The 23,949-nt window shown below is 46.1% G+C and overlaps 1 protein-coding gene across 1 annotated transcript in view; it reads right to left on the reverse strand.

Annotated features, from left to right (window-relative positions):
• Nucleotides 1-23,949, reverse strand: part of LOC109376747 (glutamate receptor ionotropic, delta-1-like) — a gene marked incomplete at its 3' end in the record, with an annotated part of 264,904 nt that overhangs the window by 37,399 nt on the left and 203,556 nt on the right. Inside the window, exon 3 of the mRNA XM_019632845.1 lies at nt 12,733-12,786. Coding sequence (XP_019488390.1) covers nt 12,733-12,786 — 54 coding nt within the window. The remainder of the gene's footprint in view (nt 1-12,732; nt 12,787-23,949) is intronic.

The raw sequence follows: 23,949 nt of genomic DNA on the forward strand, positions 1-23,949 counted from the left end.
TCCTAGGCCCAATGTGGGTTGAAACTTCCTGTCTATAGAGATCTTTCTATGATTGACCTGGCCACAGTGGAAAGCCCTGGGACTTTTGCACAACCTTCCTGAGGGTAAGGAGGAAGCAACCCTGTTATAACCGGATTGAATTTCTTGCCATCTCTTTAAAAGGAATTTCACAGACAGATTTAATTTGTTTTGAATAATGTCTATAAAACATGTGAAGCAAGGCCTGGCACACAGTAGGCACTCACCATGTGAGTTTCCTTGCTTCTGAGGGCAACCACGCAGGTCACTATTCCTGCAATGCCCAGAGCAAATGAGTGGAAATCTGTGGGTATGGAGGAAGCTGTTTGGACCCCATTGGCCTCACAAGGTGGGCTCTTCAGCAGTTCTTCACCGGGAGCCCCTCTCTGCACCTGGCGGGGAGCAATATCAGGCATGATGGTGACAGCATCAGGCTCATCAGCCCCTCATCCCCTCAGCAGCCAACAAGCCAGTCTCCAGGGCTGCTGAGAACTGCATCCGAGTTCTGATCACTGACAGCTGAAGGATTTCTTCACTGCACAATATTCATTTGGGATTTTTCAGCCAGCTTTAAGAGACAGGCTGTCCCACTGCACATAACATCCTCTTGTTTGAGACAGTGGAAAAGACATCCAAAGCTGAGGCCACTGTTTCTGTGAGCCCTTAAAATAATCATTTAAGACATTTCACAAGAAGTTCCAGTGGTTTGAGCTGTCTCCTGCCTCCATTTCTGCTTCCATGTTCCAGCTTTGAAAGGGCCTTCCTTGGGAGCTCCACCAGGGGCCTGCTATCCCCATGCTGCACATGAAGGCAGCAAAAGTGTATGTGTGTGTGTATGCTTGCATCTCACCTCTCCATGTGATGCACGATGATTATCCAGCCTGGCAAAGGAGGTGTAATAACAGGATAGAAGGCACAGATAATGGGGTCTTTCTGGCACAAGCAGCGAGTTATCGGAACCCATCAGAATCCATTTGTGGGAAGAGCGATGGACAGGAATGCAGAAAGGTAGAGACACTAACCTTCAGTTTTCAGATACATTTGCTGCACGTGATAATTAGAGCTATTTTTAAAACTCCCTAAGTGTCCGCACTCCCTTCACCAACCATTCTCTGTCAAAACTCTGCAAAATGACAACACACTTGTTGGGAACAATCGACTCATGTCTAAAACGAGGAGTCTGATTCCACAGCAGGGGTAGGGGTCTGTCTGAGCTGTTTTGTTGGCAGGGAGTTTGCACTTGTCTGCAAGCTGCAGAAGACCTGGAGTGGCTCCTACAACTCTGGCCTAGCTGTAATTTAGTGATCCAGGTACACGTTTCTCAGCCATGCTACCATAAGTTCTCTGTGGGTGACGAAAAAAATGAGATGTGATAAAAAAATATGGTAAATGCTTAAATAAAACAAACATTTATTACAGTAAAAGACACATTGCCATTAATTCCCCTCAAAATATTCCCCCTTGCTTCGAAGACTTATCCCATCATTCTTGCCACTTTCTGAAGCAGTTCTGGAAGTCATCCTTTGTGAGTGTCTTTTGTTGTGCTGTTGTGGCTGCCTTGAGGTCCTGAATCATTTTGACTTTGGGGAAGAGCCAGAAGTGGCACGGTGCCAGATCTGGTGAATAAGATGGATGAGGACACACCATAATGTTTTCATTTGACAGAAATTGCCGTACCAGAAGCGATGTGTGACACGGAGCATTGTCATGATGGAGGATAAAGATACTCACCAAAGAGGACTTCCAGAACTGCTTCAGAAAGTGGCAAGAATGATGGGATAAGTGTGTTCAAAGTGAGGGGGAGTATTTCGAGGGGGATTAATGGCAATGTGTCTTTTACCGTAATATTTTTTAAATTTAAACATTCACTGTATTTTTTATCACACCTCATATCTCTTGAATTCTCCTGAGCATCCCCAGTGTTTCAGAGGTGTTCGGTACATGTGTGATGAATAAATGATCAATTGTTAAGCGTTATAAATCCTGACATGGGGACAGGACATGGAGGAAGAAGTTAAGTACCACTGAAGAATCATAGCCTCAGTTCTCTGGGGTATTGGAAGAAGTAAAGGTCATGGAAGAAATCAATAGGTGTTGCAAAGCGAAGGGATAGTAATTTGAGCTGAGTCTTATAAGAGTTTGAAAGGGAGAGGGTGAACTAGGGTCCCAGCAAGCCCAAGACACAGTTATAAATGCTGCAATTCGGACTCATGCAGGCGATGAATCAAGCCATGTTCCCATGCTCCCGCACTCCTCCTAAGACATGCTCTGACCTGTGATTGATTCTTTAAGTGTGAGTGACCCTGACTAAGTCCCAAAGATGAACTTTCCCACAGGACTTTAGTTACCTATTAATAAGAGGAGCTATCTTTTAAGAGGGCTTGCTATAAACCAGACCCCATGCTGGGTCACTTCTGGTCAGTTATCTCATCTAATCTTCATAACTTGCATATGAGGTGGCTATGAGGAACCCTACTGATCAGATGAGGAAAATAAAGTTCAAGGAAAGAAGTAAAATAACTTGCCCAAAGTCAAAGAATTGGCAAGCACTGGAGCCAAATCATATCCATGGTATGTTCCCAAAGACTGAACTAAAACAATGGTACATTACTACTTTCTGAGTTACTTCTCCCCAAACACACCATCTGTGCAGCAACAAGCACCCTCCCAGGGGGCTTTGAAAAGGCATGAATAGTAATATTATATAAAAACAATTTCCTCATATATCTATAACTATAAATGCTAAATCTCATAGATTCCTTTTGGGTTGAGAAAGGGATATAGATGTAGTCTTATTAACAAATGGAAGTACATTTCTAGTAAGTATGGTTTGTTCCTTTCAGATGTGACTCATGTGACAGGTATTAGATTTTGCAGGTTCTTTCACCTCTGCCATAGGAGATTTTAAACATAAGGTAAACTAACATAAAGGAAAGAAATATAATAATAAAAAAATGAAAGTTATTTAGTAACTTTCTACAACAAGAACTTTATGGCCACTTCCAAATTATGAAAACTTTCAAATATTGCTGAGATTCAGTCATGTATTTAGCATTTAGTTAGCGTTGAGTGTGAGGGGGACCGGTAAGAGAGAGGCAGTGTGGCAAAGGGTATATATTTCTTAAATTTGGAGTCACTCACACCTAAGTTCAAATCCTAACTCTGCCATTTACTGATTAAGTGACATTGAAATGTCAATCCATCTCTCTGAGTCCCTGTTTCTTTACCTCTAAGATGGGATAAAACAAGTTGAAGTACCTGGGGACTTGGTCCTCCAACCCTTCCCCAACATTCACCCACTAGAGACCACATCCTCATGGCAGCGGCATGTGACACCAATGCTCTCTCCCTCCTGTTTGAAATGGTTTCTTCACTTGGCTTCCAGGACTCAATCCTTTACTAACAGTATCAATACTCACATTAAATCTAAATTATCTAAGCACTTCAATTAAAAGTCAGAGTGTTAGAATCTACAGAGTGCTAAAAAGACAGAGTGCAACAAAAAACATAGGAAAAATATGTCATGACTTTTCCAAAAACCCAATAGCTATATCCAAGTACAAAAGGCCTTCAAGAAATATACTTTAAACATAAAGAAACAAGTCAGTTAAAAGTAAAAGAGTGGAAAAAGAAATATTGTGCTACCACTAGTCAAAACAAATCTGTAATAGCTACAGCAATATCAGGTAAAATATATTTCAGAGCAGAGAACATTTCAGAGCAGAAGGATAAAGATAATTGTTTCATAATGATAACAGATCAATTAATCTTCAGGACATAAAAATCTTAAACATTTATGCCTCTTATAACAAAGCTTCAAAATACATTACGCAAAACTGATGCAACTGCAAGGAAAAACAAGCAAACTCACAATTAAAGTTAAATATTTTGATACCTCTCTTTAATAACTGATAGAACAAATAGACAAAAAAATCATCAAGGATACAGAAGATATAAACAACACTATCAACTAAATTGACCTAATTGACATTTATAGAACATTCCACACAATAACAACAGATTACACATCCTTTTCAAATGCACATAAAACATTTATCAAGAAAGACAACATAGTGGACTATCAAATAAGCCTCAGTAAATTTAAAAGGATTCAAGTAATAGAATCGATGTTCTCTAACCACAATGGAACTTAAATTAAAAATCGATATGAGAAAGAGCCCTCAAAAATCCACAAATGTTTGGGAACTAACTAACACACTCCTAAAAAATCCATGGGTCAAAAAAGAAATCAAAAGGTAATATAGAAGTATTTTGAACTGAATAACAATGAAAACACAACATATCAAAATTTGGGAGATGTCATTAAATCACCTACGGGGAACTTCATAACACTAAAGAATAATAAATGTCTCAAATAAATAATCTCAGCTTTCCCCTAAGGACAATATAGGTATAGATGGCAAATAAACACATGAAAAGATGCTCAGTATCATTCATTATTAGGGAAATTTAAATTACAATCATATTGAGGTACCATTACACACTAACTATAATGGCTAATGCCAAAAACCCGGATGAAATCAAGGACTGAAGAAGATGCAGAGCAACTGGAATTCTCATGGAACTTGGAAGTTTCTTAAAAAGTTAAACATACATCTTCCATATGGCCCAGCAATTCCACCTGTAAATATGTACCCAATAAAAATGAAATCATATGTCCACACAAAGACTTGTACATGGATGTTCATATAGGAGCCTTGTCATCACCAAAAATCTAGAACAACCCAAATACTCCTCAATGGATATTCAAATTGTGGTGTATCCCTACATTTGAATACTCCTTATCAATAAAAAGAAAAGAACTTTGCCATACATAGCAATATGCATGAATCTTAAAATAATTATCGGGAGGGAAAGAGCCATAGCAAAATAGATAAAAAAAGAGTACATACTGTATGATTCCATTTATATAAAACCCCAGGAAATACAAATAATCTGCAGTGACAGAAACAGATTGCCAGGGGAGTGGGGGAGTGTTAGACAGGGGGGTGGTATTACAAAGGGACATGAGGACACTTTGGGGATGATAGATACATTCACCAATTCACCACCTTCACCATGGCTATGGTTTCATGGGTATACATGTGCCAAACGTAAATTGTACACTTAAATATGTGTATTTGTTGTATGTGAATTAAAGTTCAATAAAGCCGTTGATTTTTTTAAGTAAAAAGTTTTTTAAAAGTGATGCTCAAAACAAGTTCCTGGCTCCATCTAATGTCTAATAAATGGCAACTCCTATTCTTTGTTTTGGGTTCTCAGCTGGGGCTACAGAGGTGGGTAAGACATAATGCCTGTCCTCAAGGACACCTCAGCAGGGCTGGGGGAGAAACAACTGAATAGATTAGAAGAAACATAATTGTTTTTGAGTGTTACTAAATTAAATTTGCAGGCAGTAAATGGTACAGGGACTTAATATCCAAACAGAATTGGAATTTTCAAAATGAAAGGAAGAAAAAAATTAAATCTTTACCCTTCCCCTCTTTCTCTGAGTCTCAAGTAGAGGTTTCTTAAAGCTATTTTATTCCACATTCATTTCATAGTCTTTTTTTCCTTGTTTTCTTCAATTAGTACATTCATATTTCTTTCCCCGCATTATACATGTGTACACTAATCTCTCTGTCATTGGTTTTAACACAGTGTATGTTATGGGTAGGGAACATGTGAAAGTCTGGAGTGACCTTCTCTGACTGTTGACAGCAGTCCCCTCTGGGGCAAGTACCTGGAGGGTCCTCAAGGAGTATTCGTGGGTGGGCAACCCAGAGAAAGTGACAAGTTGGAGGCTGGTGCCTGAGGAATCTGAAGAGGTCCAGACATGGAGGTACTTGGGGGATGGAGATCTCTTAGGATACAGTCAGAGCAGCTCTATATGACAAGAGTTGGCAGGAACTGAGACCAAAGAGGGCTCTGAAGTCAGCTCGTGAACAGCCTCTTGTGTCACATGGAGGAACCTGAACTGTATCCTATAGGCCCTAACACTCCACTTCTGCCAACTACCTATTCCAGCACAGAGGCAAGCACATGTCAAGAGGAGAAGCACGGGAGTATGTTAGAAACACAAATGTGTGTGACCAATAGCGTGCACTGCCTCATCTTTGGGAAGCACAGCATGCATGAGAGACCAAAGATGCCTGCAGGAGACACCTATTTCTTGCCGTTTAAGTTATCACCCTCTTTGATCACAGAATCCTTTCTCTCAAAGCACCTATGAATTAGCAGAACATGTGTTCCCCCAGAAATTTGGAGACTGCTGTAGGAACACTGGCTGGTGCTTCTCCTGCCCTCCTCCCTGGATGCTCTGCCATCTGCCAATGGTCTGGTCCAGGGCTGAAGGGAGCACGCATATGCCTCAGAGGAAGAGCTTGTACCCCTTGGCACTCATAATGCAGGTGCAGAAAGGCATTGCTGGGGAGCAAAGTGTGCTCATGGAGCAGGATCAAAGCTGTCTGAGCCCATGAAGACTGGGATGGCTATAAATGCCTCTTCCTCCTCTACAGGCTATTAGACAAGCAGTGTCAAGGTGAGGAAGCAACAGGCAGACACTGTGTCTGGAGGCTTCACCCAGCACCTGCTCTGTGTCTGGGCCCCTCATGCTGGGGACTCTGGGACCTGATAAAAGGGAAGTCCTACCCTCCCTCACAAGCTGTTCAGAGTGTCAGGCATGTGCATCCAGTTCCCAACACAGCAGAGGTGGGCCGAGGAGAATGAATAATCTAATGGGGAAAGCCAGGAAGACCTTTGGGCAGAGGCAATGTTTAGCAGACCCCTGCAGGAGAGGTAAGTCCTTGACAATCAGAGATTCTGGAAGGGCAGGCCAGGCATAAAGGGAAATCCTGGCAAAGGCCCAGAGCCAGGAGAGGAAACTAAACATAGGAAACAGCAACTGACCCATCTTACAGGGATGAGCCATGAAGCAGTGGGCTGAAAGGTAAGAAGTATTGGGTTTTTGGAAAAGTCATGACGTATTTTGTCTGTTTTTCAAAGGTCACTTATTTATATAAAGAACAAAGATCAATCAATGATATATTGCCCATTTTGTTTGATAACCTATTGCCATCTTTCAGTGATCTTCATAATTCCTCGTTCATGTTAGGGCCTGTCTTTATTTGAGAAGAACTGAACAAGGTGCTGATTTACAGCCTCATCTGAATTGAATGTTATATCAGGCAAGGAGTTTTGAAGAGAGCGAAACAAGTGGAAGTCTGACAGCACAAGGTCAGGCGAATATGGTGGGTGTGGCAACACATCCCATCCAAGCTCCAATAATTTTTGATGGGTGATCAAACTTGTGTGTGGTCTCGCGTTGTCGCGATGGAACACAACTCCTTTACAGTTAACAAGCTCTGGACATTTCTGGATGGTGGATTCGTTCAAGCTGTCCAACTGCCGACAGTACACATTCGAATTGATTGTTCGGTTCCTTGGTAGGAGCTGGAAAAACACAACACCTTTAAAACCCCACCACACTGAGAGCATAACCTTCTTCTGATGAACATCTGCTTTCAAATGTCGTTTGAGGCGAATCATCATGTCGGGACCAAGATGATTTGCGCACCACATTGTTGTAAACAATCCACTTCTCCTCTCCAATTATCATTCGCTTCAAAAAAGGGTTGTTTCCTCACATTTAATGAGCATATTGCAGATGTTTAGATGTGCCATCAAATGAACTTCTTTGAGTTCATGCGGAACCCAAAGATCGAGCTTGCTTACATATCCCAGCTTCTTCAGGTGGTCATGAACACTTGAATGATGGATGTTCAGTGTTTCTGCCATCTCTTGTGTCGTGTAACATGGGTTTGACTCAATCATTGCCTTTATTTTGTTGTCAACAACCTCGGTGGTCCTCCCTGACGGAGAAGCATCGTTGAGATCAAAATCACCAGCACAGAATTTCATGAACCATCGTTGGCACTGACATTCTTGGGAAGCATTGTCACCGTAAACTTTACGCAACTTCCCACAAGCTTGACACGTGTTCTTCCCTTTATGGAAGTAAAACAGTAAAATATGGCAAAAATGCACATTTTGGTCTTCCATCTTCAACTTGTTGTAAAATCTCCAAAACTAGAACTGTCAGCTGTCAAATGACATAGCAATAACAGAGATGTGAATGACTCTAGTACTTCCAAAAATGAACCAGTACTATCTGTTGCAAACATGCATCATGACTTTTCCAACAACCCAATAAATAAAGGAGCACAGGTGTGGTTGGGGTCATCCTGGAGTGGGTGTGAGGCAGGTGCATGATGTGGGCCTTTCTCCTTTGGCTAGGGAGGTGACCAGAAGGACTGGACACTGGCACTGAGATTGGAGCACTGAATGAGGACCAGATAATGGGTAGGATGATGGGTTGAGATAGAGATACACCGAGCTGGCGATGGTCATAAGACCTCCTAGCAGCTGAGTCAAGAAGGCATCTGGGTCTCTGGGTCTGTAGCTCAGGGGCAAGGTCTGGGATGGACAAGGTCTGGGCGGAGCCATCTGTATATGCTGAAAACCAGGCAGGAATGCCAAGGACCTGTAACCTGAGCTACCTCCCTCCTTAGAACCCACCTCCCCCAGGCCCATTTTGAGCCACAGATCACAGCTCAGAGCTTCACTTGCTAAGGAAATCTAAGCACATGGGTTATACACATGCTTCTGCATTTCTTATTAAGCATCTTAAACCATTTCAATCACAGTGTGCTTTGGTTTCATGTCTGGAAGAACTAGCCTAACAATGCGAGCTGTCCAGCAACAAATGAAGCATCTCACTTCTGCATAATGGTTGGTTCTAGAAGAAGATGGAAGTTATATACATATACATATTCCATAGAAGTTATATACATATTCCATAAAAGAATTTCCTCCAAAAAGTTCCCAAAAGTCCAGAGTATGAGACATATGTCTCCTGTCTAGATGCAGAGCCTCACGGGAGGGCATTCTGCTCTGCGTCCAGACTCCACCCAGCCCGGAGTACACCTGTGAGTCCCTGGGCCAGAGGGACGACTGGCTCACCTGGGATCTGCTGATGGCCACCCATGTGGAGAGGCAGGACTCCAGCCCAGCCAATAAAGAGGTTCCAGAAGCCACATAGCTCATCAAGTCAACCTGACTGGTCCTGAACTAGCAGATTCTGATGAATGACCCAGAATGGTCCCTTCCATCCCTGAGACTCAGGTCTTAATTACTGCCTTTGTCTTCTCTTGGAGGCCAACTGGGAAGAACTCATCAAAGCAACTTGCTCTGCCCTGTGTACACTGACTTGCCTTCAACCCAACCTTTGTAAGAACATACTGTTTACGCAACAGGTGTCTTCCACAAAAAAAAAAGAAAGAAAAAAGAAAGAAAGAAAGAAAGAAAGAAAGNAGAACATACTGTTTACGCAACAGGTGTCTTCCACAAAAAAAAAAGAAAGAAAAAAGAAAGAAAGAAAGAAAGAAAGAAAGAAAGAAAGAAAGAAAGGAAGGAAGAAAGAGAGAGAGAAAGAAAGAAAGAAAGAAAGAAAGAAAGAAAGAAAGAAAGAAAGAAAGAAAGAAAGAAAGAAAGAAAGAAAGAAAGAAAGAATCTACTCTTTGCAGGAGGCACTGGGGATTCAGTGATAAGCTGGATTCTGGCCATGTCCCCAAAGATTCATGGTCTAGTGGCCACCTAGACTAATGGTTCATTTTGCTTTCCACAAGTTCTTTCAAATCTCAGCCTCCTCTAATCTAACATGTAATATAATCAATCAATGAAAATATAGTTTACACCGAAAAGCACATCTGCTTGCCAGCATCCCCACAATGGAGTCCAGAGACCGATAGAAACTGTCAGTGAGGCTCACAGTCTCACCAGCCTTTCTCCACCTCCAAATACCCCTTCTCCAAACAAAACAGGCCTGTCATATGCAACATCCTTATTCACTAGTGTGGAAACGACATATTACAAAAACCACTGCATAAAGAAAGCAAACAAAAACATGTGCCCTTGAGTGTTTATCATGAATTCTGGAAAATACATTAGGCAAGTCAAATACAGAGGGGGAGGCTGCAGAAAAGAGCCTGTGAGGAGTGAAGGAAGCAGGAGTGGAAGTGGGGACCTCCTTGGGGAAGGACATGGGCGGAAGAAGCACAGACCCGAGCTCCTCTGACAGCAAGGCGATGGGGCCCCATTGTAGCCACTGAATCCTGGAGGCCATGTTGGAGACATCACTGCCTGCCCCTGACTTTTTTCCACCTTAGTTTATCCTAGCCATCACATATGATAAACAGAAAACAACTGTCATAAGAGTAATAGGACTTTTGTCTTCAGTGGAGTCATGCTGTAAAAGGAGACAGTCGTTCTGAATATAGCTGGCTCCCAAGGGTAAGTCTACATACAATTTAGAGAACACCTCTGTCACTAACCAGAGGCTATGCTGGGGTTGCTGGGGTCCATTGGTCAAAGATTTACAAGCCACACCTTCAGATCGCAGACTTCCAGAACGTCCATGAGTGTCCCTGCCAGTGTCCCTACCTGAGCCCTACTGACTGGCCTTAGTGAATCAGATCCTGACCACCAGTTAAGGGTATTTGCCAGGGCCACGTGCATGATGGTGACCTTGAATGCAAAGGGCTTTGGAGCCAGGTAGTCTTCATAAAGAATAGCAAATGCACCATTTAATAGCTCTATGACCTTGAACACATGATTTAACCTCTCTAGCCTCCCTTTTCCCAGCTGTAAAGTGGGGATGATAATAATTGCCAACAGGGTTGTTGATAAGGACTAAGAATGGTAACAGATCTAAAATGCCCTGACAAGTGTCTGGCATATAATGATGATCAAGCAATGGTAGCTGTTACCCCTTCCCTCCCCATAGAAAAGGAAACCCAGGAAGAGGGAAGTCTGTTCTGTAGAAGGACACACTCAGCCCAGGGATGTTCACAGGTCCAGGGCACACTGCTGACCTGAGTAGGGCACAGCCATGCACTTGGTGAGGCTGCTCCAGTGCGGCTCTGACAGGGGTGCCCTCACCTGACCCCTTCTCCTGATGCGAAGTAAGCCCTGAGTTCCAGTGCCCCAGCAATGCTCTGAGGGTACCTCATGCTGGCCATTCCAAAGCAAATCCCAGCCCTGAACAGGGGATCAAGAGGGACAGAAAGAGAGCCCCGGGGGTGATTTGAGATGTAGGGGAGAGGAAAGGAAACAGGTTGGAAGCATTAAAACAGAGCACTTTGGGAGACTGGCAACAGAGAAACACCGGCTCTCCAATTTGGAGGAGTCACCAAAAAAATAAAGCCAGCAGCAGACATGGAATGATCCTTTCTCTGGAACAAAAGAAAATTGGACTTTGAAGAACCTGTCGAGAAGCTGGCAAAACCCAGAGGATCAAAACTTCCCAAGGACCAAAGAAGACCCATGCAGGCTCTGAAGAATGGGGAGGCGGGTGTCATGTCCCTTCTCCTAATTCCCAACACGACCATCCGCAACCCATGGTAAATGACAGTTACTATGCATGTCTCCAAGTGGCCCATATGGACATGGAGATAAGATGTGAATTTATGGAGGAAAACCATGAAAAGTGGGCTGTGCAAGCATTACTATCAGATTCTACCTGCAAAATTATTGAAATAAGCCACCCAAAATTATTTCAGCCATATTAGCACTGAGCTAATGAAGAAATATGCATCATAAAATAAATTACCGATATAATAAACCATGCATCTTCTAGAATGAGGCCATTAGAAATTGATCAGTTAATTTAGGGGCAGCTAAGGTCACAGCCCTGATGAAAGCATGCACTAGGAAACACCTTCTAGAGTCAGCCCTGTTAATAGCCTGCTGCAGTCACAAGGGCTGCCCTGGTCGGTGCTTCCTGAATAGATGTGTGAGCAGAGAGGGTTCTTCAGGAGACCTAGGGCACATGGTTACAGTCCACTCCCAGGTGATGCCTGTAACATGGAGGAAGCCAGGGTGCAATTACTGAAGAGCTGACCAGGCCACAGTGGAACCTTGGCGTTCCCATTCCTCCTAGGGCCAAACCAGTGTGATGGCCATTCAATGGGAGAGAATTCCCATTCAACCTCTTTAAATAGTTACAATGATCCCGCCCCCACCAGCTGCACAAGGGCATGTGCACATACATACACACTCCCACACCTGCACACTCACATGTGCACACACATGCACTCTCACATACTCACATACATGCTTTTGCACGCACACATATCCATACACACTCATACACATCTTTCTGACATACATACATTCTCACACACAAGCATACTCCCCAAAACACACATGTACTCTTAGGCACGCACACTCACACAGTCACATAACACACACACCTTCAACCTCCTGCATGAAATACAGCCTGTGTCCCCTCTTTGTTCTTTTGCTCCACCCCCTCTGCACCCCATTTTCTAACCCACCCTAATCTCTCCAGCCCCTGACCCTGCCTGACTGGCTACCTCCCCTCACCCCACACATCGAATGCCTGATATGACTTCTTTTTGACTTTTGACTTCCTTGTGGACTCAGGTTTAGATTCTTTCACTGGTTCCCACCTGCTCCAGGTGAGCATCTTGGCAGGTCAAGTCTCACTTTCTGACCTCCTGTCTTGCCACAGTGAAACCCTGAAATTCAGTCCAGCACCCCTCGTTAGAACTGGACCTAAAACAATTACTCCAAGCTTTCCCAAGGGACAAGGGGCTCAATGCTGGCCACCTCCTTACCACTCTAGGCTCTTACCTCATTCACAAAGACCCAGTGGCTGTCCTTGGAAGCCAGGTTGGTCTCCACTGCCTGCAGAGAGAAAAAGAAAGCAAACATGAACATGAACAGAAGCAAGCCAGAAGCTGGCAGACACACAGGGTGATTGTTGAGATGGGGGTTGATAAACATTGTTCTTGGCGAATTTTTTCCTCACAAAACATGCCATCCCCCTGGGGCCAGCTCTGGCTGCCTTAGTTACAAGACAAGTCATTTAAACACAGACATCTGATTCCTGCTGTTCAAGCTCTTAGGCGCCAGCCCCAAGCAAGGGTAGAAGCTCTGGTTCCTGTGGAATCACAGGGACCCGGGCCCGGGTACCCCTTCTCTCCCAGAAAATGCCTGCAAACTCCTTTCTGGAGGGGCCCTTAAGGGGTGAGTTTCGTCACTGCCAGAGGTGACCAGGGGTACGAGGAGCAGAAATCTGGAATGAGGGGTTTACGGCGGCTTGTCCAGCCACACTGAAGACAGCAGTTCACAGCTGAAGCTCTGAGCTGCCTCGGTTATTTACGACTCACAGAACTGGCTCTTTCTAGCTCCTGGGCAGTGACCCCACCCCTGTCATTCTCTTATAGCACTTTGTTCTATTTCTTTATTGCCATTTCTGGGCTTGAATAGTTGTCAGTCTATTTATTTCTTATTGTCTATCTCCTCCACCACGTTGGGGTCTCCATGAGGTCAGGGGCCACGTCTGTTTTGGTCACAGTTGTGTCCCAGAAACGTATACTATAACCAGCACATAGTAGGTGTTCCATAAATGTTGTTGACTATATGAATAAAGTATTGGCGGGCAAAGCAGATAGGACTCAGTTACTTATACTGTTTCTCATGTTTTTATGAGTGTTTTCTTTTCCTCGTTTAATTAGAAAGCCAACAGGTTGAAAGTAGAAGGAACTGATAGTTATCAAGCATGTTCTGCAAAAATACTTGTAGTTTGAATGTGCCACGCACTTGCTGAGTACCAAGTACTGTGCCAGGCCGCCTATGAACCTGAAAGAGAGTTCTCAGGTTGTAGTCCCCTTTTTTTTTTTAATGTAAGTTTTATTACTTTCTTTATTTGAAAAAAATACAGCAAAATAAAAATGTTCAATATCATTTCATAACCCTGCCCCATTTTTAAAAAAATGTGCTCAAGTAGTATAAATGTCCCATTATCCCTCCAAACTCATCTCCCAGAGATCATTTGAGATGTCCCCATCCAGCAGTGTTTAGTCACATCTGCAGACATATCTACATACACTTATCAGACAGTTTTTATTAAAATGGGATCACGAAATACATATTAGGATACAACTGTCATTTTTGAGTTGTCTGTGTATCGAGAATAGCTTTTCTTACGAGTACATGGAGACCTGACTCATTGCCTCCCCCAGTGACCCAGACACATGTTGGACCCAGGTCATCACATTGTTATTATACAGGGTTCCATTAGAACCTCACTTATATAAACAATGGACAGGTTTGCTGGCCAACACAATAAGCATGTGGAAACAGAGCCGGGGGAGTGCCCAGGCCAGCCCTAGTATCCCCCTTCTTTACAGAGAGCACCCTATAGAACACCAAGAGTTGGCATGGGGGCCTTTCCTAGGCAATGTCAGGGTGAAGGACAAGACTCCTTCTCCAGCCCATGACTAAGAGGATGCCAGTTCCTGTGAAGACAAGTGGGGACGGGAGTCTGGCCTGGGCTGGGTACCTCATGGCACCATGTCCTGAAGATACTTTCTGCCCCATTCTACAAACTTAATACAGCAGGGCCTCTCTACAGAAGCTGAGAGGATTTTAGATGTTCTGAAGGGGTGAAGATGGGAGAGCACCATGGAATGGAGTCACGGCCACACAGCCCAGAGCCTCTCTCCAACATGCAGACTTTCAAGAGGATCTTCAGAAGCCTGGAGGCCTGAGGGGATGGGGGAGGGAGATGTGGGCACAGGGGGCCCTGAAAATCCTCTGCAGCACACTGCTGGGCTCTGGCTTGTCTCCATTCCCATCACCTTAATGCTCATAAGAGGACATCGGTGACACATCAAATCTGTGCATAATACAGAGTTGGGAGGAGGTCATAATGTCTCAGGAAGCCAGAACACTGAACTGAATCTAAAGGGATGTGGTTTAACAAGGCTGCACTCAAAGTCCTACACTTGGTTTCCAGGAGCAGAAGGGCAAACGGGGAGATGAGAATTGAAGGCAACACCACTGAGTAAAGACCCATGAAAAGGAAGGAGGCCACGGGTCTCTTCTGCCCCTTGAGACTTCTTGGCCCCCCTGCTTGATGGAGGACACTGAAGACTGGAATCTGTCAGTGTAAACCGATGACCAGTTACAGTGACCAGGGATGCTTAAGGACAGAACAGCACAAATACCTTTAAATGCATGAAGAACTGCCATGTGCAAGAGAGACTGGAATTACTCTGCAGCCTTTGAGAGACCTGATTTAGGATGAAGGTATCCAGTAATCAGGGAGGCAGATATCAACTCAATGTAAGAGAGAACTTTCTGACTTTCCAAGTCGTTCAAGATGGAGTGGGCTGCCTTGGGAGCAGCGTGTTCCCATGGGACGTGCCTGAGTAGAAGATGAACAGCAGTGCCCTGACGGGTACTAAAGCATCACCATGGAGGGTGAGACTCCATCAGGCAATGACATTCTGAAGCAGTGATTCTCATCTGGCAGCGTGCATGTTGCTCTGCCAGCCTGGCCAGGGGCTTCCCACATATAATCTGAAACTGGCACCCATACACAGAGGGCAGCGAGAGACTGAAGCAAAAGGCAGACCTCTCCAGGTTGGTAGGTGGCAGGCTTAATGAGCAAGGGAACTTACATACAAGGCTTTTCTTCGGTGGCTACAAGACTAGTTTTCCGTACCTGCCCACCAGCATCTTAAAGTTTCTATAAAGGCCTTAACTGGGTTCAGTCACATACCCAGTCTGGACAGTCTCCACCCCACATTTCTATCTCAACGCTGTGTCCTTGGGCAGCTTCTGCCACCAGGAGGCAAGCGGAGTGCACGTTCCAAGCACAGGCAAGGGAGTGGGAAGCCTCCAATTGCCTGGGTCCAGGTCACGGGTCAAACCATTGATCACGACTTCTTGATGATCTTTCCCAACAATCTAAGAACCTTTTGGAGAGCTTTGTAAAATATGGCGGCCTGACCACCACTCCTAGGAATCCTACATTTACTGGGAATGGCCGTGTGCCTGAGATCCTGTTGTTTCAGAGCTCTGACCCTGACTCCTGGTCTCTAGGACTGGGAGTCCTGCTCCTGAACATGTAGTTCTGTGAACCTGAAGGTGTGGGTGCACCTGTACAGGTGAGAGGTCCTCCACCTGTCCCCACAGGAGCCAGCAGCAGTTGTGGGCACTTCCCAGGGAGCAGGTGGGAGCCTTGGCTACTCAATGGAGAATTCACACTTGATCTCAGGCTCATGCACAGAGAATATTGATGCAGAGAATTGATCAGAAAACCCCACAGGCCAACTGGCCAACTTTCCTGTCCTACTTTCCCTCACCAATTAAGCATCAGCTAATTTGTTAAGCCTCTCTTCCCCACACGGAGATAAATAGCACTTGGCTGCAGCCTTTTCCAGAGGGTGCAACTCACACAGAAGCTGAGATGGATGGTGAGGAAAAACTACTGCAGATTTAGCAAGAACACCTCCCCCCTTCCTAATTACTGGAGAGCTGCCAGCTCTGTGGGAAGTGCCCTAAATGCTCACAGCACCACTAATTCCCCCTCTACCTGCTGTCTTTTCCTTCTTTCTCACCAACCATGAAGCAGGTGGAGGCCAGTCTTCCCTTTCATCACAGAGTGAGCAAGGTAAGGAGGAGGCAGGGAGGCAGGGTGCATTCCAATCCCAGTGTGGCCATCGCTTAGCTGAGTGCTCATGCGTGAACTACTCCACCTCTCGGAGCGGCAGCTCCATGCCTAAAAGGCGTTCGAATGCCCACAGTGCTGTCGATACTCTGCCCATGTCCCCTGCAAATCCCATGAGGATCTTTGAACACACTGGTTCCTGTGTGTGCTCACTCCCAATGGCAGATGCCCCTGGCTCAGGCTGCCAGAACCCTGCTTGGCACTCACGATGCCTGGGAATTTACAGCCCTTCCCAAGCACTGAGGGTGTTGCATATACAAATCCCAGCTGTCCTGTTCCCTGGTGGGGACTGCTCCATGTGTGAGCTCACCCATTTTCCGAATCGCCCTGTAGGATGAGCCGAACCTGCTTCACTTGACCTCACACCCTCCCTGGCTTCCCTATTGCACATTCCCATTCCCCTGCTGTCTTCCTTTAATTCCTCTGGGAACACTTCTTAATTAATCATTGTCACACAAATTCTCACCTCAAAATCTGCTTCTGGGAACCCAACCTGAGACCAACACCTCCCACCCTGGAGGGATTACTGTGAGAATTAAATGAAATTACACATGAAGTTTCCAGGCCAGAAAGAAGCTCACTCTAGAAGATCAGTTAACACAAAGGGCCTCCCTATTCCTTCCACTGACGTCTCCTACCTGGTTGGCATTCTGTGGTCTCCCTTGAATGTATAGAAGTGCATAATCTGTCATGCATTCCTTCCTTCACTCAACAGACTGGGCCCACCACACGCCAGCAGCTGTCCTAACTCTGCTGGACACAAGTGTGCACCAGGGGCCTCATTCCTGCCTTCATGGAGCCAACAAAGGCAAGAAGACTGGCAATAAACACCCACGGCAAGTGTGGTGAGCACTGGCTCCTCCATGAGTCCACGGACCCTCAAGACAGCACAGCGCGGGACCTCCCCTCATCTCCACAACACCTGAGTCTATAACTTCGAAGCCAACACCGACTGCAGAGAAGCTCTGAGCTAACCAAACAATAAAGGGCGGCCCCTTTGTTCCATGGGTGAGGTGGGCAGGGAATGGGGCTGGCCTCCTACTCAGGGGGCACTCTCAGTCACATACCTTCAGCACATAGAAAAGCCGGTTTCCTGCAACTGGGTTTCCCTCCTGGAGCTGGGCACCAAGGCTCTGGAGCAACCCTCAGAATAATGCAGTGGTAGGCAGTGGACGCCTGAGCAACTGCAGGAGCTCTACGCAGATGCTGCAGAGCCAGGAACTAGGTCTCCATGACCCTGAGGGCTCGCTGCAGGGGCGCAACACCGGGGCACAGCAAGGCTGCCCAGTTCAGTTGTCGTGAGTCCCACAAGCCCTTGCCAAGCCATCAGAGACTGTCTGCCTGGTTCCTGTGGTCCACCAATAGACTGGTAAACACGGAACTTTAGAAGAATGGCCGAGGAGGTGGGAACTTCCAAAAAATCATGCTGACTCCTACCTTCGCCCCTTTTGAATATAAAAGGAGACCCAAGATGCTTTAGGTGGCATGAAGCCCATGGAAAGGGCTGGAAGGGTGGACATAGGCAGCCAGTGGGGAGAGACATCACTTACAGAGGCAGAGCTGGATGGCGACACCTGTCCTGACACCCACACACCACTCTCTTGAGAGAAAAGTGTGCTGTCACAGGTAGACCCCTAGTAAAGTAGAGGGCAGCTGTCCTTCCCAGACCTGGGAAAGGAAATGTGCCCCCATGTCTGTGAACAGCAACCCTGTCTGAACCTCAGGGGGCCTTTTCCCATGGCCAGTGGCATCAACAGAGCTGGGGGATAAGTGACACAGAACTCCAACATGCCATTCTGTCGGCCTGTTGGGGCCAGGGGATATTTGGATCCTGTCCTGGCCACGGTTTCCATGGGGAAGTAGATGCAGACCCAGCCCCAACTCCTGGCTCCCAAACACTGCACAGAAAGCAGCCACTCGTGCTGATGGGAACAATAAATATGGGCCAGCTCACCTGGACGGGACCAGCGGGGCTGACAATGGCCCCTTGACCACATACAGATGAGGCTCAATTCTAATATCAAAAGGCCTAGAGGGAAGCAGAGAAGACAGGGGTTCTGAGGGATTGGAGGAAGCATCTCCAGCCTGGTCCCCTCTGTGTTCTCCACCTTTCACCAGGACCGAGTCCAAGCCATGGCCAAAGGCAATGGGGGCCTGCTTTCATGCAGCACCCCGCCAGACATTGCAATACAGCATCTCCTCCACCTCACAGCCCACATACCCCACTTACCTCTCCACGCCCTAACCTGCAGACAGCATCCTCATGCCCATTCCACAGACAGGAAAATGAGACCTACAACTAGACTTGTATTTTGCACAGGTCCCTCAGCTAATACTTGGGAGAGACTGGATTTGAACTCAGGTCCGTCTGTCTCCAAAGCCTGTTTGCTTTTCCTTCAGTCATGCTGATCGCCAAAAGGCATGAAAAACCATCAGTGCAAGTGTATGAGCCTTTGGGCCTGGGCCTGGGCCTGGTCCCTGACAATGGGACCGAAATTATCTTTTTTCTCATAGCTGAGAAAACACCATGCTGAGCAGTGGTGCCTTCTTTCTCCAGGTTAGCTTATTCTTATAAGCCTGAGACCATTATTCTGCTTGCATTTCTCAAGTATGATCTGTTCTACTTTATCTTGGCCTAAAGGAATAGCAAACGGAGTGGAAGAACCCCCCACATGGAAGCTTTCCAGCCACGTTGCTAAGGATTTATTTTACAAAGTGCAAAGGTCACCGATTATATGTATGTGTTAATTGTTGGCCACTTGTCTAGGCACCCCCAACTCTGGGAGCTAGAGATAATGAAAGCTTGTCAACAATTGGCAACTTTTCAAAACCCCAACTCTAACACTTCAGAGCATTCCCCCGCTGGAGCCCAGGGCCTGGCATTTTCCCCAAGGACAGATGTGGAGCTAAGTTTAAAGCCCCACTGCAGCCTGGGCAATAACGTGCCATTCAGGCACAATTCTCTGTGCTACATCACCCCTCCAAAGCATGAGGGAGAGTAAGCTCCCCATTTGTGAGGAAAGGGAATCGCTGACTGCAAGACTATGGTGATTCAAAGAGCTCCTTTACAAGGAAATCAGCAAAGCAGTTATCATGTGGCCCCGATTTCAGAAGCTATGCTAGAACCACACGGAAACCGTGGGTGCCACTGAACTATCTCAGGCCACCCCGGGCTTGCCGGGGCCTGCTTTCTCAGGAAAAGAACCCAAGATTCCAGCCCAGCTTCTTCTGTTTACCCCAGCCTTGTGTCCAGAACCTCTAGGGGCCTTGCTTTCACCAGAAAACTGCCTTAATGTTCTCCCCAAGTTTGTGGCTCCTACTTCTGAGGCCATCATACTCCTGGATGCTATTGGAGAATCTCGAACCCTATGTGGGTCTCTTTTCCAGTTTCTTCTCCCAGGCCTTTCCCAGGAGACGGCCCCTACTAACTAAGTGTGAGTTGTCTGTTCCCACCTCACTCATCACTCTGCTGGAACTTTTTTGAAGCCTAGGGCCCTCACCCTTGGGGAAAGCAGGAAACACAACCACCTGAGCACATATATCTGTGGGGAGGGCATGGGAGTTGGTCACTTGAAGGTAGTGGAGACTAAGCAGTCAACCCCAGCTACACAAGGCCACCTGGGGAGGGTGTGGCAGAATTAACCCTGTCTGGAGGTGGCAAAGAGGGCTCTTTTGCTGAGGAAGATCTGAGCCTGAGTAGGGCAGGAGCTGGCTAGAAGAGGCTGGAGGTGAGGGCTGGTTCAGGCTGGGTGCATTCGCTGTCCCTGAATAGGTCCTCCTCCACTGGACCCTTAGCTAAGCCCTCTGCACATGATACCTCACTGAGTTCATACAACAACCACTGACCAGAGCCCACAGATGGGGAAACTTGCCCAAAGTCTCCCAGCAAGTCAGTGAAGCCTGGCAATGCACTTTCTAGTGCTTCGTGCCAGCTTGGGGACTAAGAGGAGACACTTACACTCAGCATTTTGGGTAGATGTTTAATGCCAAAGCACGAGCTGGACTGGAAGGCAATGCAGACAATGGTGAGGCCTGGACAGTTGACCTGGGAGCCCCAGGGCTTCCCTGTAAAGTTGAGTCCTGGATTCTGGAGTTTCCTGCCATGTCCCACCCCCCCCAGAACTCCTAGGTCAGGTGGTCCTCTGGTTGCCAAAGCATTTCTGTATATGGAGAGCAGCCTCCAGTCTCTCACTAAGAGATGAGCCCCTCAAGGGCTAAGGCCTGGTCTAGTTACCACACAGCCCCTCGCCTGACAGGGAACTTCAAAAGATGTCTGTGGAATGAATGGACGGGTGGATTCACACTCCTGCATATTTCCCTGATGCTCCGTATGAGGAAGGCCAGGGACATGAATAGGAGGCCTCACACAGTGAAAACAGACACCCACATCAGGCAGTCTTGCTTTGCACAGTAGCATATCAACAGAAACTCTCGCATGCGGGACCTGTGTCCTCACTTTGTAATGCATTTTGGTGAACGCTGTGCCATGCAAAGTAAGTACTGTTTGTATTTCAAAATAACACTCCTTTTATACACATCTGAGAGAACCTGAGGAAACAAAGTGAACTTGAAAGGTGGATAAGTGCAAGATATTGTGACCTTTGGAAACATGATCAAATTTTAGAGGTTTTCTATGGGGGTATAATCATTTGTGCTGAGTGCTAAGCTTCCTGATACAAGTTCCCATGTATCCTGCTTAACAACAGAGTAAGTTCGGGACCAGTCTGGTCAATCAATGGCATTTAAAAATATATTACTGTAACACTGGAGAGACTGTTCATCATTTGATTTTGTTTTTGTTTTTGTTTTTTGGCACTCACTTTGATCTCAGAAAAATTATGACATTGCTATTGAACAAAGAAAGCATAGTTGATTAGATACATGTAAAATTCTGATAGATCTGAACAATTTCTAGTCAATCATTAGAGCCCCCGGCCTTAGTCCTAACTGTTTACCAAATCTGAGGGAAATAGCTCTGCCAAACCACCTTCTCACTTTGTGCAGAGGACAGAAGTGCCAGCTCACAGCCTCTGGAGAGGAAGATTCATTACAGATCATTTGTGGATCCTTCAGATAAGATAGAGACAGGTTCCAGGGCTGTGCAGAGAGTACAATTTACTGTAATAAAAAGTGAGAATATGCTACATGTGGACAATTTATGAAGAAACATTAATATCAGCAAAAAAATGAAGTGGAGTTTGCTCACAGGCACGATCTATTTAATGAGATCAACTCAGAGAAGTGAAGCCAGGCAGTGCCAATGATACCAACTGATGGATACTTGGGTTTTAACCAATGATCCATAATTTCCCTGCCACCTGGAGGACACAGTAGCCAAATAAGGCCCTCCATATTCTCACTGGCACACACAGAGGCTGTGTCCTGACGGGAGGCCATGGCAGTCAGTTTCTCTATCCCATCTTGTCTTGAGAAGAAAGGCATTCCCGGCCCTTGGCCACAGGGACGCTACCACACAATCCCTTTTGAGGACCAAGATGCACAATAGAACAAATCACTTCTTAGCTTATTTATGCCCTGCTCTGGTTTGGAGAGAGCAGCTGCCAGTCTCTGCAGTGGGCTGTGAACAATCTAACAACACCGTCCTCCAGAGGGCAGCGGACACAGCTACTGGGTGGCAGGTGGCCGCACTGAGCCATTTCTCATACACTCTGCTGTTGAGCTCCAGCTTCAAGCAACTTTCAGATGCAAACAAAGCAAAGTCTGATTAGAAATGCTTTCTTCTCCCTCCCATGGGTATTTGCGCATTTATACTAGAGCTTGAGAAGGCATTGCCTGCATCCAAAGACTAGCTCAGAGGACCTCCAGCCTCAGGTGCTGCACAGTTTGGGGCAGAAAAGTCCCTCCCAGCTCTGCTGGGTCACATAAGGCTCCACAGGCCTGCCCCAACGTGCGGCTGTCAGCCCCAGAGACCCAGACCCACTGAGAGAACAGCTACATTGCCTAGGCTGCTCTATTAAAGCATCAGCATTCAAGGTTAATATTTTAACCCCTTCAAATCATCAAAATCAGGCAAGCCACTTTCCCACCCAGATCTAATTCCTTTCTTCAACCTAAATTGTTTTTAAAAATGGAAGTGTTTGAATTCTTTTTAAGGAAATAAAATTGAAAGTAGCAATTCTTTACCTAGCTAATAAGTGCTTCTGGGTATAATTTGTATTCTTTTTTATGAGCCTGACTTTTTGTAGAATGGAATAGAAAGAAAAATATCTTCTTTTCAGTTCTGGAGACAAGAGCTGGAGGAGTTGCCCGGCTCAGGAATTGTCAGGAAAGGAGTCCCTTATTTGTGACATGGGACAGCTGGGAGGGGCCCTGTGCTGGGGGAGCCAGAGGGATACGCAGCTGCTCACCTTGGTGCTCGGCTTGGGACTCTGGCCCCTCTGAAATGACTCACAGAGGCCATGGCTGGGCTCTGAGGTCTTGGAAAGTAAGGAGGAAAGGATATTGCAAACTCAGTGAAAAGAGAAGAGGGAGGAAGAATCTATTTTCTTTAGAATCCACACTACAAATTGCATTACAGCCTTAGAGACAGCTTCTCTCCAAGTACAAAGCCTTTGTGCAACTGGGGCCCAGACCTGAGCATGGCCGGCAGCCTAGTTTCTGCCCAAAGCCCTCTGGGCCCAACAGTAAAACCATGTCACTCTGAACTCAGCCGCTGGGAGGGCTAGAAGCAGAAGCCAAATACATATTCTTTGTCCTCAGGGGTGTGGCCCCCCTGCACACCCTCTACCCCCACCGCCACCGCCAGTACAAAGACCTGGAAAGGCCCTGCCCATAGGATAGGGCATTATGCGGAGAGAAAACTGTGAATCCAGTATTTCCAGGGTCAGTACCTGGAATGGAAAAAGCAGTGAGATAACTCACCACCAACTGTGTCCTATAACTGGCCTTACAGATGTAGGTCCGAGGCATTCCATGGCTTTCATCTGATCTCAGTGACAGGCATGAGGGTAGAAGGCAATCCTACCTGACTCCCAGGGCATTTTAAATCTTAAACTCTCCAAATACTCCCAAGCATGTGGGCATGTGCGCACGCGCGCGCGCGCGCGCACACACACACACACACACACACACACAACAACAACTCAACTTCATACACTGTGAGGGGGAAATCGGGCACAAAAAAAAGGAAGTAACATCTATGAATTCACAAACACAAAATGCCCGACACAGAAGCATCATGGCATGTCTCGCAAAATCCTGCCTCAGATCCACACTGGTCTTTCCTGCTTCCATGATCAGACTTTCCACATGGCCTCTGAGGTGCTTATTCCAAAATGTAAACATCAGTTTCCACAGTCACAAATTGT

Source organism: Hipposideros armiger, unplaced genomic scaffold, assembly GCF_001890085.2.
Source record: "Hipposideros armiger isolate ML-2016 unplaced genomic scaffold, ASM189008v1 scaffold_1187, whole genome shotgun sequence".
Lineage (NCBI taxonomy): Eukaryota > Metazoa > Chordata > Mammalia > Chiroptera > Hipposideridae > Hipposideros > Hipposideros armiger.